The sequence below is a fragment of the Corvus kubaryi genome, unplaced genomic scaffold (genome assembly GCF_017639235.1).
Source record: "Corvus kubaryi isolate FWS band 111438036 unplaced genomic scaffold, C.kubaryi_AGA036_p1.0 78, whole genome shotgun sequence".
NCBI classification, from domain to species: domain Eukaryota; kingdom Metazoa; phylum Chordata; class Aves; order Passeriformes; family Corvidae; genus Corvus; species Corvus kubaryi.
In genome coordinates, this window is record NW_024582065.1 from 3,869,956 (window position 1) to 3,884,939 (window position 14,984).

Sequence of the window (14,984 nt, forward strand, 5' to 3'; positions counted from 1 at the left end):
CCTTAATTGCCCAAGTCCCTGGTGACACATGACAAACACCACAAAGCATTCAGGTCTTTCCAGAACTGATGTTAGTCTTAGAATCTCAGCCAAAGTCTTCAAATAAAGTCAAAATTCCTACAAGACTATTTGGAGGTCAGTTGAATCAACATGTTAAATCTTGAGCCAAACCTGAATCTTGGTCTTTGGATCAGGGCTGTGCCCCTTGCTCAGATCTGTTTTCCCCAGGATGCTCCTCCAGCTCTGGAAGCCATCAGGATCAGAGATTTATTTCTCCCTTTCTGGAGGGCAGGAATTCCAATCTCTCACTAGCACTTCTCAATCCACTTTAACTAAAAAAAAACCAGTGAAATTAAGAGAAACACCTCACTACTCACCTCCCACAGTGCTCAGGCTTCATCACCCAGCTCAGCTGATCCTACATTCACACACTCCATTCAACATCCTATTTTTCATTTAAATCCAAACACATGTCCACACACATTCCAAAAAAATTTACCCACCTTTTGGTTATTTTAGTATTTTTTTTGATAACTCAATTCTTTTTAATTTGGCTTTATCCTTGCAAACTCAGGGTAGGTTTGGTTGTTGTGCTCTTCCCTCCCACCCCTCCATTTTACTAATTTTGCATATATTTTCATAAAATGTTCTCATATATTTGCTGTAATTTTTTTTTTTTTTTGTGGACAAAGTGTAAGTGAGACAAGGATATTATTCACAGCCACAGAAACATAAGAAAGTAAAAAGGACTTTTTCCTTTCCCAATGAACAAAAACGACCTATGTACCCTTCAGTGTCTCCAGGTTTCCTTGGAAATGTATTCCCTTGCATTGTGCTTTAGTTTTTGTGGTGATGAGGGTTACCCAGTGCTACTGAAAAACCCAGCACCTGAGGCAGAAAGACAAACTCAGCTTTGCCTTTATGATTTTGGCTTTCTCTGCTTTAGGGACTATGTAGAAAGGCCTTAAAGATGAGTGAGTGAAGATTTACAGGTGCTGCTCCTCCTCTGGCACCACAGAAGGCAACATCAGCCCGATGCAGGGCACAAACTGCAGGTCAGCTAAACAACCCCACGCATCCCATTTTCCAGCATCTGCTGAGCCTCTACCTCTGGTGAAACATCTTCCAAGATGGAAATCCCAAAGCGAGGACACCTGAGCCCTTCACCCACCCTCCACCTCTTCTGTGTGGTCCCACCAAGGAGGCATCAGTTTTACTCCCCAGGGGCTGCCATTCCCTCCTGTCCTCCAGCAAAGCTCAGCACAGGCTGTGGGAATAACTCAATATAAAGCTGGCATAAATCTCAACAGAAGAAATATCTTTTATCTTTAACCATTTACTCCCACTATAGGAATAATGGTAGCTCTTTTACATTTACATATAACTCTTGTTTGTTTGCTTTGATTTTTTTTTTTTTATGTCTCTTTGTCTTGGCACCTGCATAGCAGAAAACTTGACAGTTCAGTACAGAAGTTTGCCCCTCTCTCTGCTTCTCCCTTTATTTCCTCTTCTGCCCCTGAGGACTCGCAAGCAACACCCCCAAGGTCAAGAGAGAGTACGGTGTTACCCTTTTATGACGGATATAGAAATAACAAACATGCCTGACAGTTTTATACAGCTGCTAGAACGGGTTTAGTTTTCAACAAATGAAGAATTTCCTCTTTTTTTTTCTCTTTTGTATATTAATTACATTTTACAAATCTTATTTTTCCCCTTTTCTTTCATTTCCTTTCCCCCCACTTTTCCTTCTTCCTTTTTACTTTTTCCTCTTTTTTTTTTTTTTGTTTTTTTTTGGTTTTTTTGTTTGTTTGTTTGTTTTGTTTTGTTTTATTTTTTTTTATACAGCAAAAAGATCAATCACCAAGGTGTCCATTGCTAAGTCCGGGGTTAGCAGAGTTTGGCTGTCATCTGGTCAGACTGTTTGAGGATCTCGGTGTTGTACAGGTCCAGTGCATGGTTCACTCGGATGATCTCGCTGTTGGTGAGCTTCAGGCGGTGCTTGAGCATACAAGAGAACAGATCCAGCTGGGGCTTCCCCGGGGCCACTGGAGGCGCCAGGCGGTTGATTCGGTCCCGAATATCCAGCAGCAAGAGCATGACGGAGGAGGAGGAGTAGAACTGCCCGCCCTGCGTGTAGGACTGGTTGACCTGCTGCACTGCGCTGCGCAGGAGGTCGGCGTTGAAGCGCAGGCTGTAGCCATAGACCTGCACATCTGAGATCTTGATATAGAACTGGCGCTTGGTGGGGTCAGAAAGGTCCACGGGCCCTTGGCCGGTCTCATTGCGCAGGAGGGAGGGCAGCCGAGTCCGGCTGCGTAGGTAGATGTGGACGGTCTCAAAAAAGGTTTTCCACCGGTTGCCCAGCAGCAGGGTCCAGTTGTAGCACTGGCTGTTTTGGAGGCGGATTTTCTCCCAGCGCGGGTAGCCATACTCCCCGAAAGGCATATTCCAGCCCTCTGAGTGGCTCCCACTGAACGGGTTGACATAGACAAAGAACATGGGGTCTAGGCTGCTGTTGCGCATCTGGCAGATGCGCATGGAGATCCCGATCACCATGTGGATGAAGTCCATCCGGTTCTTGTTGCTCTTCAAGGTGAGGGACATGCGTTTGCGCCACCGCGGGTCGAAGAAGGTGTCCAAGCGGATCTCGTTGCTGATGAAAGTGGTGTGCACATACAGACGAGAGTCCATCTTCTGCAGCAGGTACTTCAGCTCCAGGTCCTGGAAGTCCAAGTCCGTCTCAAAGCTGATGAACTGCTCGCTCCGCTCGGAGTCCACGTTCTGGGGCTCACAGCGGCCTCGGTAAAGCTTATAGCCCTTGTTGCACGAGCCGCAGAGGGAGATGTTGGCAAGGCTGCACATGGCACAGCTGTTGTTGCCCCCGATGATGCAGGGGATGGGGCGCTGGCACAGACTGGTGCCACCATGGCAAACGCAGCTCCGCTGGCTTTCCAGAAAGGTCCCCCAGAACCCGTTCTCGTTGCAGTAGAGCAGGGACTGGACTCGGGTAAGCCATTCCTGTATCGTCCTGCAGGTGGGGAGAAGGAAGAATTAGCATAGTAAGGCCTCACAGGGACTTGGTGTTGGCATCTTGCTGGAGCTACAGTGTTTTCAGGGATATATCTGAGGCAGAGCTCTCGGAACATCGATACCCTGCTGAGGCATCTGGGAGCTATTCCAGTCTATTTCTAGACTGAATCTTTCATCTGCTGTTTACTCCTTTGGTGATGAGCAAAAGCCTTCTAAGAAATAGCTACCAGTTAGAAATGCTCATCTGATCTCTCTCTCTTCACTCTGCTCTAGGAGCTGATACAGGCACGGTGTTCTGCCAAGGATCCCAGCAGTGCTACAGTGACATGGGAATGGAGCTGATAAAGCCATGCCAGAGGCTGTGGGGCTATCAGACATCACAAGGGCAGCAGAACTCCCAGGCTAGCAGGAGAAAACTGCTCTTCAGGTCACTGGCAGTTGGCCCCACCCTCTAAAAAACAGACCCATAACAGGATAAGGCAAAGCAAGCTGCAAATTCTGCTTGTGGTGCAGAGCTCAGAACAGCAGAAAAGAGGGTGGAAGCCAGGATGCACAGAGACAAAGCTGCTAAAACTATTCCTCCTTAAACAAACCCAAAAGATTGCTGCTAATTAACCACCTCTTGCAGTCTCTCCCTTAAAATCAGCCCCACTCACCCACCCCTGAGCCCCACCACTCCCACAGCTGCTGTGTCAGCACCTTCAACTCCACATCCTGCAGCCCTGGAACAACTCCTAGAAAATGACAATGCAACCCACATTCACTTTTTGCACAACCCACTTGCCATGTTGCCTTGTTTCCCCCTTTTCCCCCTTCCCACTGCCCCAGGAAAGCTGGGCACAGCGACTCCTTTCTCAACAGTCCTCAGCAGAACTCTCTGTGCAGCCGCTGCTCCCTCCCCTCCGTCTTCCCCCTGGCTAATGAATACTTCATTGTCTCCTCTGGGCAAAAAGTTCTTGGTAGTGCTGCAGTGAGAGGACTGGCTAATGACAAATTAGGATTCAGCCCCTGTAGAACTGGAGGAGTGATTATGGACAGAGGCTCTCAGAGCTGGATTAGTGAAATTCATGGCACCTGCATCGCCTGACCTCCGAATAATCATTAAGCTGTAGGCTGTATCAAAGAAGGCATTAAATGATACAGCAGCAAAGAACAGCAAGATGATTCGGGGGAGGGAGAGAGTGGAGGGATGAGAGTGTAAAACAGAGGAAAGTGCTGGAAGGAAAGAAATAATCAAGGAGCAGAAGCAGAAAAGTTGGGAAATAAAGAGAGGAAAATGTGCAGGTAAAAGGAAAAATGAGAGAGAAACACAGTGGGCAGGAGTAACAGGGGTGGAGAAAGGGAAAAACAGTAACACCAACAACTGAAAGAGAACAGGCAGGAATGAAAAGCAGGAAGAAAAGGAGTGAAAAGAAAGGGAAAAAAAGACAGGGTGAGGAAAAAGGAAGGGCATTAGACGAAAAATTTGGAAGTGTTGGATGTGGGAACAGACAATTTTCACATTCTTCCTGTGGTACAGGGCTGCCAGGGTCTCTTTCCCCTGTTCCCAACCAAGAGGAGCTCTTCTGCTGGTGGAAAGGACAAGGTTGGCTGGGGAGCTTGGGAGCAAGGCAGGGACCTCCATAAATATCTGCTATAGAGGGAGACAGTGACAGCCCAGGTCCCTCGAAAAAGTGCACAGGGCTCCTCCTGATTCCTGGGACAGCTCTGCCTCGGAGGGAGGGGACAGCACAGCACAAAGTGGCTGCAAAACACAGCCGCAAGCTGACAGCAACAAGAATTTTCAAACCATCCCAGGGGGTTGAGGCTGCCTTCTGCTCACAGGTGAATTTTTGCTCACTTTTCAGCAATACAAATATGTTTTCACCCATCTGAAGCCTTGTGCAGTGCTGGATTGATGCTTTGCACAGGTTTTAGGGGTTGATAATGCCCCTGAGTTCCTGGGCCAAGGACTGCTAGGCCAAAGCAGGGGAGACAGTATAAATTACAGTCAGGTGACCACATTCTGTCCATTTTGGGTGTGTTCTGTCTTAGAAAAAAAATCACTGGATCGTTCTGTCCTTCTTCATACTAGCAGCCAGCAGAATAAAATGGGAAAGAAACCTCAGCTGATATCTTGCAATGGACACCAGTAAAATTCCTGTTCCCCAGATGAGCTTTGTGGAGGAAGGATAGGAGGTTGTTTTTTGTTGTGTGCATGTGTATGTCTCAGCTTTCAGCAAAGACACAAGTAGGACTAAAAAAAACAAGAAGAAAATGAAACAGGAGACTACCTACCATCTGCTGATGGCAGCAATAAAGGATGTAATTAAATGAAAATACAGAATCCAGGGCAGAGCTGGGCATCGACTACAAACACGACAGTGTGAAGTGTGAGAGAGTGAGAGAGAAGAAAAGTGGTATAAATTACCCCATTTTTTCTTGCAACTGGGGCAGGTTAAGAATATACACAGGACCAGCCAAAGCCTTCAGCTGACAGAAGGTAACTCACAGCACTGTACCTAAGACGTGTCAGAGAAGGAGGATGCTGGAAAGAGCCACTGTTTAACAGCTAAAATCCAGTACCAGAGTAGCCACTGATTTTCATTTAGAATTTTCCCAGGGAGGTGGTGGGAGTCCCCACCCCTGGAGGTGTCCAAGGAACGCCTGGATGTGGCACTCACTGCTCTGGTCTGGGTGACAAGATGGGGATCAAGCACAAGTTGGACTCACTGATCTTGGAGGTCATTTCCAACCTCAATGATTCCATGATTCTAAAGTGAAAATAAATATGACATGCAGGCCAAGCTCTGAGTGAGAATTACTTTGCAGTGTTTTCTGACTGTTGCTCACTGGACACGTGGTTCCCTGGCAATGCTGGAAACAGGGAGCCAGACAGATTTTTCTTTTTATTTGCAAGGAAAAAAGGCAGGGACGTGAAAAGTTTGCCTTTGTAAACTCACCTTTCACTTTCCAACCAGTGCTGGCTGCTCTGGGGGTACTTTTGGGTTTTCTGTACAGAATAGTGAAGTAAAAAATGCTATTTTTATTCTCAGCAGCTGTGAGATATATTCTGGCTGGAGGCCAGAACATGTATAATCGCTCTCTCCATTGGATGTTATTTCTATTTTACATCCGGTATTTTAAAATAAAACTACAGGTGATCATTCAACATCGAAGCTTTATTAACTGAGGAGTGGTCTCCTTTTTAAACCAACAGACTTGCCTCTGTTTTAAACCTGTAAACTTTCCTGGGTTTTTACAAAAGAAGTCCAGACCAAATATACCTCTGTCTGTCTGTCTGTCTATCTATATCTTTATCTATATTTTTATATATCTCTGTCTCCTTAGCTGTTGCAAAGGGTCATGGAGAATCAGCCTAATTGCCAGAAGGCCTACTCTTCCTTCCTTATCTTCCTTTTGGAAACACCACCTCTTCCTCTCCCTGAGGACAATCAACAGCAATCTCATTTCTTTTTTTTTACATTGCCTTTGAATGTATAATGCAGGCTTACAATTATGTGTATTAAAGAGAGAGAGGCTTGCTCTTAATAGAACCTTGCCATCCTTTCAAAGCCACTGGTATGCTTGATAAGCTTCTGTCACTCTGTACCGCAACAATTAGAAAATTAGAGGATTTCCCAGCTCTGTGAGGAGAAAGATGGGTTGCACCTCTTCCACTACAGAGCTCCTACCACACTGCCCCCCTGCCTCGCTGCAGATGCAGAATGACAAACAAGAAAAGAAATGATAATACGCCTGCTGATGTTGACTTAAACAAATCAAGCACATCAGTCATTTAAAAACCCAGCTGCCATCATCCATTCCATCCTCCTTCCCCCAGATTTCATTGTAGTAGTTGGAGGCTCCCTTTCTGCTTGGCTGGGTTTTTAAAATAGATGAGAAATGCTGGAGACATATTTGTCTAAATGTTTTGGAGCAACGTGGTTGGATGGAGATTTCCTTGCTGCTGTTTCACTTTATTGTCATTGTTGTTGTGGCACAACTATAAAATCCACATTGGACATGCCTGTGGCTCCTCCAGCATCAGCCTGGTCAGAACAGCTCAGCCAGTTGGCAGAGATGGGCCAGGTTTAGGAAGCTCTCCAAAGACTTTATTTCATAATCTCTTACATTTAATAGATATTTCTCCTCATCCCTAGTAAGTCCATCAAATCTTTGTCCTGAAACATGAGATTTCTTGGTAATTAAAGAGGTGTTAAGCCCTGGAAGAGTTTTCTGAGCTGCACCAGCATGAAATGAAAAGTCAGCGTGTTCAGCAGCCAGGGAGCTGGATGAGAGCAGTAGACAGCAGTCAATCTGTCAATTTTTCTCTTGAAACTGAATATTTAGCTAACGAAGGAAGTGGACAGTTTCTCTTCAAATATTAACTTGGCCTGACCCTTCCAAGAGAAGCTTGGAAGAAAAGGTACTCAGACTCATTTTTTTCCATAAGATTTTCAGTATTGCTTCATTCCAGACAATGTAGAAAGACACAGCAAGAGATGTTTATTAAAATCCAGAAATGCAAGTCTCCAAAAAGGACTTGAAGCAAACTCGGCTACAGGTTAAAGCTGAAAGGAGCCAGCAGGAGGGGATTATTAGATATCAATAGTTGCTGTAGCAGTAATGGAAAATCTGCTCTCTCCACCTGTAATAACCCTGCAAGGCTTCTGCTCAGTGAGGTTTTACAGGTCCACTCTGCCTCTCACAGCAGCAATGTGATGTATTCCAAGTGAAACTAAAGCTTCTCTTTCACTCTGGAGATACTGAGGAGCACAATTCAAGAATGGAGCACCTTGTGCTCCACGTCCCTTTTAACAGCAAGTGGAGGTTGAAAGTTTGGCTGTGGATTTTGAGGAAAAACCACAAAAAAGCAGCTTAGTCTGCAGAACAGACTAAACATATTCTTGCAGAACTTAAAGAATAAGTGATGCCCTTCCCCTGGGTAGGTAAAACCACACTGAAGGGATGTGAGTGTAATCAGGAATGTGACAAAAGTTACCTACACCTCCAGGAATTTCAACCCACTCCCAGATTTTACCGTTTCCCCCAAACATCCATGCCAACACAACCCACATCCAAACACAGCCTGCTGGGATTAGGTCCAAGCCCGAGCTCAGCTCCACCAGCCCCCCAGCCCAGCCCCCCTGTGCCCGAGGAAGGATGCAGGTACCTTTCCCTAGGCAGCTGGTGGTTAGGATTGTGCCGACACCGGACACTGAGGCCAAAGAGTTTGCGGGCAGTGCGCTGGATCTTCTGGCGCTGGGCTTCCAGCGAGCTCTGCAGCAGCTTGTAGCGGTTCTGCAGGTCCCAGTCATTCCCCCAGTGCTGGTGGATGCTCCCAATGGTCAGGAAGTGGTTGCTAGGTAGCCTTTTCATGAAGGATTTAAACTCATCTGGAACACACACAAGAAATGGGGAGAAATATGGAGGTTTCGGAGCTGTAACAAAGTTACAAAGCTTTTCATTAGCTGAGGGAGAAAGAGCAGTGATGGACGAGGCCATCAGCGCTGCCAGAGGAAGGTGATGTCCATTAACTCACTGTTCTGTCACTCTGCCCCAGGAAGCCACTAATTCCATGGCTGTTGCTGCTCCCATACAGGAAAAAAAAAACCCTATAGTGAATATCAAGGTGAAACAACACAGTTAAAGTGTACAGGGTGGAGGAAAAAAAAAAGAGAGAAATTCCCTGGAGCATGAGGTTATAGTCTAAGGGTTATAAACAAAAAGCTGGGAGTTGTAATCATTGTCAGTTAAAGAGTTCCCATTTATATTGTTTTTTAGCTGCTCCTGAAATGCTGTTTGTTGTTGAAGGCAAAGCATTTGGCTGTGTCATTAAAAAAAAGGGGAAAAAAACAAAGCTGTAAAAATTCCCCAGAGGAAAGGTTTGGATGCTGTTAAAATGTCCTGCTTTCGCATTTTTTAAAAAGAGCATTCTGATTCTTTCCTCTCATTTAACTCCATTTGAAGTTAAATGAGTTGCATTTTGTAATGAGGAAAATAAAATAAAATAGTTTGCAGAGCTCAGGTGAGAACAAAAGGTGTCAATTTTAGCTAAAGGGAACAAATCCAATTGATCGAAAAATATATTGTTCAATGTTGCTGTTTGTTGTGTTTGTTGTTTTTTGATCACTTTATTTCCATATTATTTTGTTTGATAATGAAAAAACCCACCATTATGCAGGGTTTGTTGGAGGGGTTTTTTTCATCACAATCAGAAATTCTGATACTGTTTCTGTTTATGATCACCCCTTCCTTCCTCCCTGAGAAGGGTGGTTTGCTCAGACTCTGATTACCAGGCTGGGACATCCTCAGATGGGAAAAAACCAGATGGTTTCAACTTTCTCAGGGAAAAATGACTCAATTTTTGATGGTAGAAAACCATATTTGACAGAGTGAGACCTTGAGAAATGCGATGAGTGGGACAATAAGAACTCCATAAAATGCAATAACAACAAGAGCAACGTTTTATACCAGGAGAGAAAAACCCCATGTGGCAGCACAGGCTTGGGCACAACCAGCTGAGGAAGGTCCTGGGGACTGAGGTGGGTTAACAGTCTGTTCCACTGGAAAAAAATGTCATACTGGGCTGAATCCAGCTGGCTGGGGAAGTTGATATTCACCTTTTCTTGGCACCACTGAGGCTACACCTGGGGCACCCACCTAAAAGGGATGAACAGAGGGAGGGCGGAGCTGAGGGACACCAAGATGCTCCAGGGCCTGAGCACAAGTTCTGCAAAGTCAGGTGTGGGGAGCTGCACTGGTTTCATTTGGTAAAGAGGAGGCCAAGGAATAAATAATTACTGCAGCAACTGCTCAGAAGGTACTCACATTTATGAACAAAACTCCTCTTTTTAGAGACAGTTGCTATAACAAGGAGCAATACACAGTTTGCAGCTTGAGAAATTAAAATGATTTACTAAAAAATTTTCTTCACTTGGAGTTAACGCAGCGCTGGAACATGATCAGAGATGTATAAAAATCTCTCATTTTAGACTCTGCTAGACAAAACCATGGCTGACCTGACCTAGTGCTGGCTATGGTCCTGCTTCTAGAGGGAGGCTGGACTAGACCCCTGCCATAAACTTCTCAAATAAGACAACAAGAAGTACAGCCATCTTTTCCTGTACATTACTTACATTATTTCTGATACTTTCCCAATCCTTTTTTTTTTTTTTAATTCCTTCATCCTCTTTTCAGAAGGAAAAGAGGACAAAAGCAAAGGAAAAAAGTCAGAAAATGAGAGCTTGTAAAGGCTGACATCTTTTCAAATAAAAAGAAATAATCCACAGAATTAGTGGAGAAAATCTGACCAGATAATTTACATCCTATAGTACAAAGTTAAAGATATTTGCATAACAGATTTCCTATTATTCATCAACTTGCAGTTCATACTTAACTGCCTAACAAAGGATATCTGTACATTAGTCAGTCCCATCCTGACATGGATGGTAAATGGATGTTCACATCCTACTCATCACATGGTGTAACTGAGCTCCTCACAAAAATCATCATCATCACTGCACTACCAGCATCCATGGGACATCTGCTTATCTCCTTTCTCCCCCAAAGATAACTAAGAGATTCCTTTTTTTAAGTCATCTCTCAGGTTTTCATTCTGGTTTTAATGCTGCTTCCAGTGCCCTTCTCCTCCCCAAACCTGACTCTCTGCTTTTCCACGGGTCTCTGAAAGTACCATCATGTATAATTGCTTCTGTTGACCATGCTGATTACTCCAGGTACCTTTCAGCAGTAAAAGCCTTGCATTTGCTTCCCGCCCCTTATAAATCAATTTCCTCAAAAGCCTGTTTGTGCAGGAGCCCAGGCTCTTTTCCCTCTGATGATGAATGTGCTACATTTTTCATCGAGACGGGCAAGGCAGGAGTTTCAGTAGAGTGTGTACGTTTTGCTACCGCAGTGCAACGTTGGGGGAAAAACAAATGAGCAGCAAATCTGGCAAAATAAAAGCTGGATGGGGTTGTTTAAAATTAGGGTGATGAAGGAAAAAAAGTACTTTAAAACCAACATCGTTTCTTCATTATTTATATTTATTTATAACTCTGCCTGGAAACCAACAGTATGGATGGGGATATTCATTATTTCTGGGAATAGTTCATTTTTAACCCTAAGAAGTTCCAATTAATTAAAAGTCTGTTTGCCTTTATTGTTATTTTATTCCTCTGCACAGAAAACCTTGCTGATGGCTGGGACTATACCTCCCGTGATGCAGCTTGGCCCCTCTTTCTGCTGAGTCACCCCATCCCTAAGGCAGTCCCATGGCAATGACTCAGCATCACAAGTGCCACCTCAGGGAATTGACAGGTCAGACATCCCTTTCACAGATTAAGTTTTCCTTTTGCCAGAGTTAAAAAGAAAAAAAAAAAAATCCCATTTACATCAGAAGGCAGTAGTCTTGAAAAAAACAAACAAATTAACAAATAAAACTCCACTTAATGACTTAATTAAAAGTTGGGGTTTTTTAATCCACAGTCACAGAATTTTTTGACCAGCCATTCTAAAATGCCAAGAATAAAGCAGTGTTACTTTTCTCAATTTACACACAAGCAGTGAAGCACAGGGCTAAAAAAACTCCTGAGCTGATTCAAAGCAGCTTCAGTTCACTGCATCCTCCTTGACTTTGAAGATACTATTCCAAATCACACCAACTCCTGATTCACCCTGCATGATTTTTTCAGATTAACAGAGGATCCAACACAGACCAGAAGCAGAATACAAATGTTTTAGGCTCTCAGTAGCTTCCTGTGCAAAATGGTATTTGCTTTCAGAGCACTCCTGTGACTTTCAGTCCACTTTATTGGAAAAGCCTTCAGATGTCATCAGAGATTTCTCCTCTGCTGTTCATAATGAAGAAAATCCCCTAGTTATTGGGAATATTTATTAAAACAAAGAAGCAAAACACTAATACTGCAGTCTTTTCTGATAGCAACTTCCATCTCAAAGGATAAGTTCACGCATGATGCATCAAAGTGATGAATCAGATGCAGCATCTTTAGACATAAAGATAATCACTCCATCTAGCCCTGAAAAGCCTCCAGCCCTGGGTGGAATATGGCAGAAATTGCACTGCAATATGTCACTTTAACATGGCAAATGAAAAACACCTTCCCCAGTTCAAATCTCAAGGGGAGGGAGCCTGAATATAATTATCTACCCTGGCCTGTGCTTGGATCGAGTGCAGCAAGGACAGAATGTGACAGGGACAGAGACTGTGGGACTGGAACTCCCCTCTCCACAGGGCTCCCACCTTCTCAGTGCCTGGGTTAGATCCCCTGGGAAGAGAAGGGCTTTAATGAGACCAACCTGTGACTCTTGAGCACCTTATGTGAAGATCCTGTGCCAGAACTAACAACTGGTAACACATAACCAGTGGCAGAGCTGTGCTGGCCAGCACTGCCAGCAATCCTTGTAAACTTGTGTAGTACTGAGCTGGCAAAAGCTCCTGAAATCCACATTTCTGGTTTACCCTGGTGTTACCCACCCCATCCATGAACCCATAGAAACTCACAGAAAACATCTGACCTCGTTAGCTGGTGACCTGCTCCTGGAACTGCCCAGCCCTGTGGCTCCCCAAGGTACATGGGGCGATCTGGTCAAGATGGGCATTAGCCTCAGGCCATTAATTCCCACTCTGACTGCTCAGCTGAGCACCAAGGTGACAGCATGAGTGGGACATAAGGATCTATGCAGCAGCAGAAACACCAGCAGGGGCCACATGTTGAAGTATGAAGAAAATCCTCAAGAGCCCTTCAAGGAAACATCACAGGCTACTGCATTTCAGCTGTTAAAGGGATTATGGTGACCTTCAACATGAAGAAAGAATGAAAACTTAGGAAGAATTCTTCTTGAATTTAGCTAGATGGTTCTTTTCTCAGAGTTTTCCTCCCTGACATGGAGATCTGGGCAGTTGTGACAATAATCATTGAAGAAAATGTGTTGGAAAGTAGCTGGTTAAACTGAAAGATGAGAGTCAACACAAGGACAAGTTCCTGATGAAGTTCTGCTTGGTGCCTGTGTGGTTTTGGGGCAAGTAGGCCACTTGCGAAAGGATAGAATTCACTGAAATGTTGCTCCTTCCTACCTCAAGCCCTCAAGAGTGTGTATCCCATGAGTACAACACACCTGCTATGGGTAAACTACTCCCACTACCAGCATCAATGTGGAACAAACTCTGCTGGCACCCCCAGCCTCACCTGGGGAGAAAATGGAAAAGAGAAATGTTCCCAGCAGCAGACATTGTCCTGCAGGAGAGAGGAGTCATTTTCCTTTCTTCTCCCTGCCTCAAAGGAGGTGTCATCTGTCCTGTGTGTTCTTCTCCCTCTGAATTGCTTTCACCAAAGCAGAATAAATCATTCATGCAAATCTGAAAAGCAATTTCTGCATCATTCGTATTATGGAAGATTCTCCACAGAACTATTAAAAGAGAGATTTGGAGATGGTTTGGTATGAAAAATCATATTTTTGACCAATCACACACTTCCATGGAAAATATCCCTGTACACATAATACCATGTGTGGTGTGTGTTCCTGTCTGTGTGTTTAATAGAGGGAAAAAGGGTACTCCCTCAAGACTAAGATCCTGGGTTTGAGCTCAATATCCTCTATTTTTTAGCCAAACTAGAGCATTATACTGAGGGAATAAAATATTTTTACCTGATACAATCTGCCATGAATTGAAAAAGTGAGTTTTGCTCAGTTACCTGAATTCTCCAGATCTTTATAGGCTTCTGTCCAGGTCTTGGCCATGTTTGCCAGTGTGTACTCCATGATCTGGATGTCGGTGATGGGGCAGTTGCACTGAGGGAACTCCTCAGAGCACTGGCAGCCGCACTGGCTGTCCCGGCAGATGTACTCGCCCTCCCCATTGCACATGATGTAACTCAAGGCAGACTGGACAAACTTCTCTTGTAAATATTGAGGGAAGATGATCTGGAGACCTGGAGAGGGAACAAGAGGGTTATGGGAGGAAAAAAAGTAAATTAAAAAGTAATTTCAGGTATTTATTCCTCAAAACCTGTTTCATTAGCAGTTTGGGAAAGTTATGGTGAAGAATTAAAAGCTGTCATGAATAAGGAAGGTACCACCTGCATCCCTCCAGGGCAAGTAGTGATTTAGCTGAGAACAGAGCCCATCTTGTGTGTGGGAGAAGGGCGACAAGTAACTTCTCTCTTCCCAACACCCTTTCATCCCATTCCCAGATCCCAGCACAGTACAAAGCCCCTGAATGCAAAGCCTCCCTTAATCCCAGGTGTGATTGTTTTTGTCTCCTGAAACCAAGTGCTAGTTCAGAAGCAATGAGCATTATGCTGCTCTTACCTGTTTTGAGAGACACTAAATGGGTTTGGTACCATAGAAAAAAGGAAAATACACACTGAAATGGAAAATAAGAAGGAATGGAAAACAGAAGAAAGGTAAATAACACAAGAGTGGATTTGTAAAAGACCCTCACAGAGTTAAGTGCCCAGCTCCCACAGCATAAATACAGGAGTTGGGTACCTGAGCCTTCACAGCTTGCTCCCTGCTAGGAAGGCTACTTGCCAAATCCTATAAAAGTGCAAATGGATTTAGTGCCAATGATTTCAGTGGTGCTCAGCAGATTTACATTAGCAGGGAGATCTATCCCCTTGTCCTTTCTCCATGGCAAGTGTTTGTGTATCCATCCATCTGTGCAGGCATTAGTGTAAGTGCACCCATGCTCAGGTACCAGAAGACGTACTAAGAGTTTAAGTGTTTGCCCTGTGCACAGTGTACATGGTTTTCCATCCTGTCCTCCTCCAGACTATCTATGGATCTCCCTGAGGATTCACAGCTGTTTGTTTCTATCTGGCAAGTCCTGCCTGTCAGCCCCTGTCAGTGTCTGTGGTGCAGAGGCAGAGGACAATGACTCCAAATGAGCCTTTCACGGGACCCCACTTGGAAAAGGCCAGGGACTTTGGAGTGGCAGCAAGAGGAGT

At 44.5% G+C, this 14,984-nt stretch overlaps 1 protein-coding gene across 1 annotated transcript in view; it reads right to left on the minus strand.

Annotated features, from left to right (window-relative positions):
• Window positions 1-1,320: 1,320 nt before the first annotated feature.
• The window catches only part of BRINP1 (BMP/retinoic acid inducible neural specific 1), an 87,033-nt gene continuing 73,369 nt past the window's right edge, over window positions 1,321-14,984 (minus strand). The window contains exons 6-8 of the mRNA XM_042052335.1: window positions 13,731-13,967; window positions 8,186-8,408; window positions 1,321-3,028 (exon numbers count right to left, since the gene is read on the minus strand). Coding sequence (XP_041908269.1) covers window positions 1,888-3,028; window positions 8,186-8,408; window positions 13,731-13,967 — 1,601 coding nt within the window. The 3' untranslated portion in view covers window positions 1,321-1,887. The remainder of the gene's footprint in view (window positions 3,029-8,185; window positions 8,409-13,730; window positions 13,968-14,984) is intronic.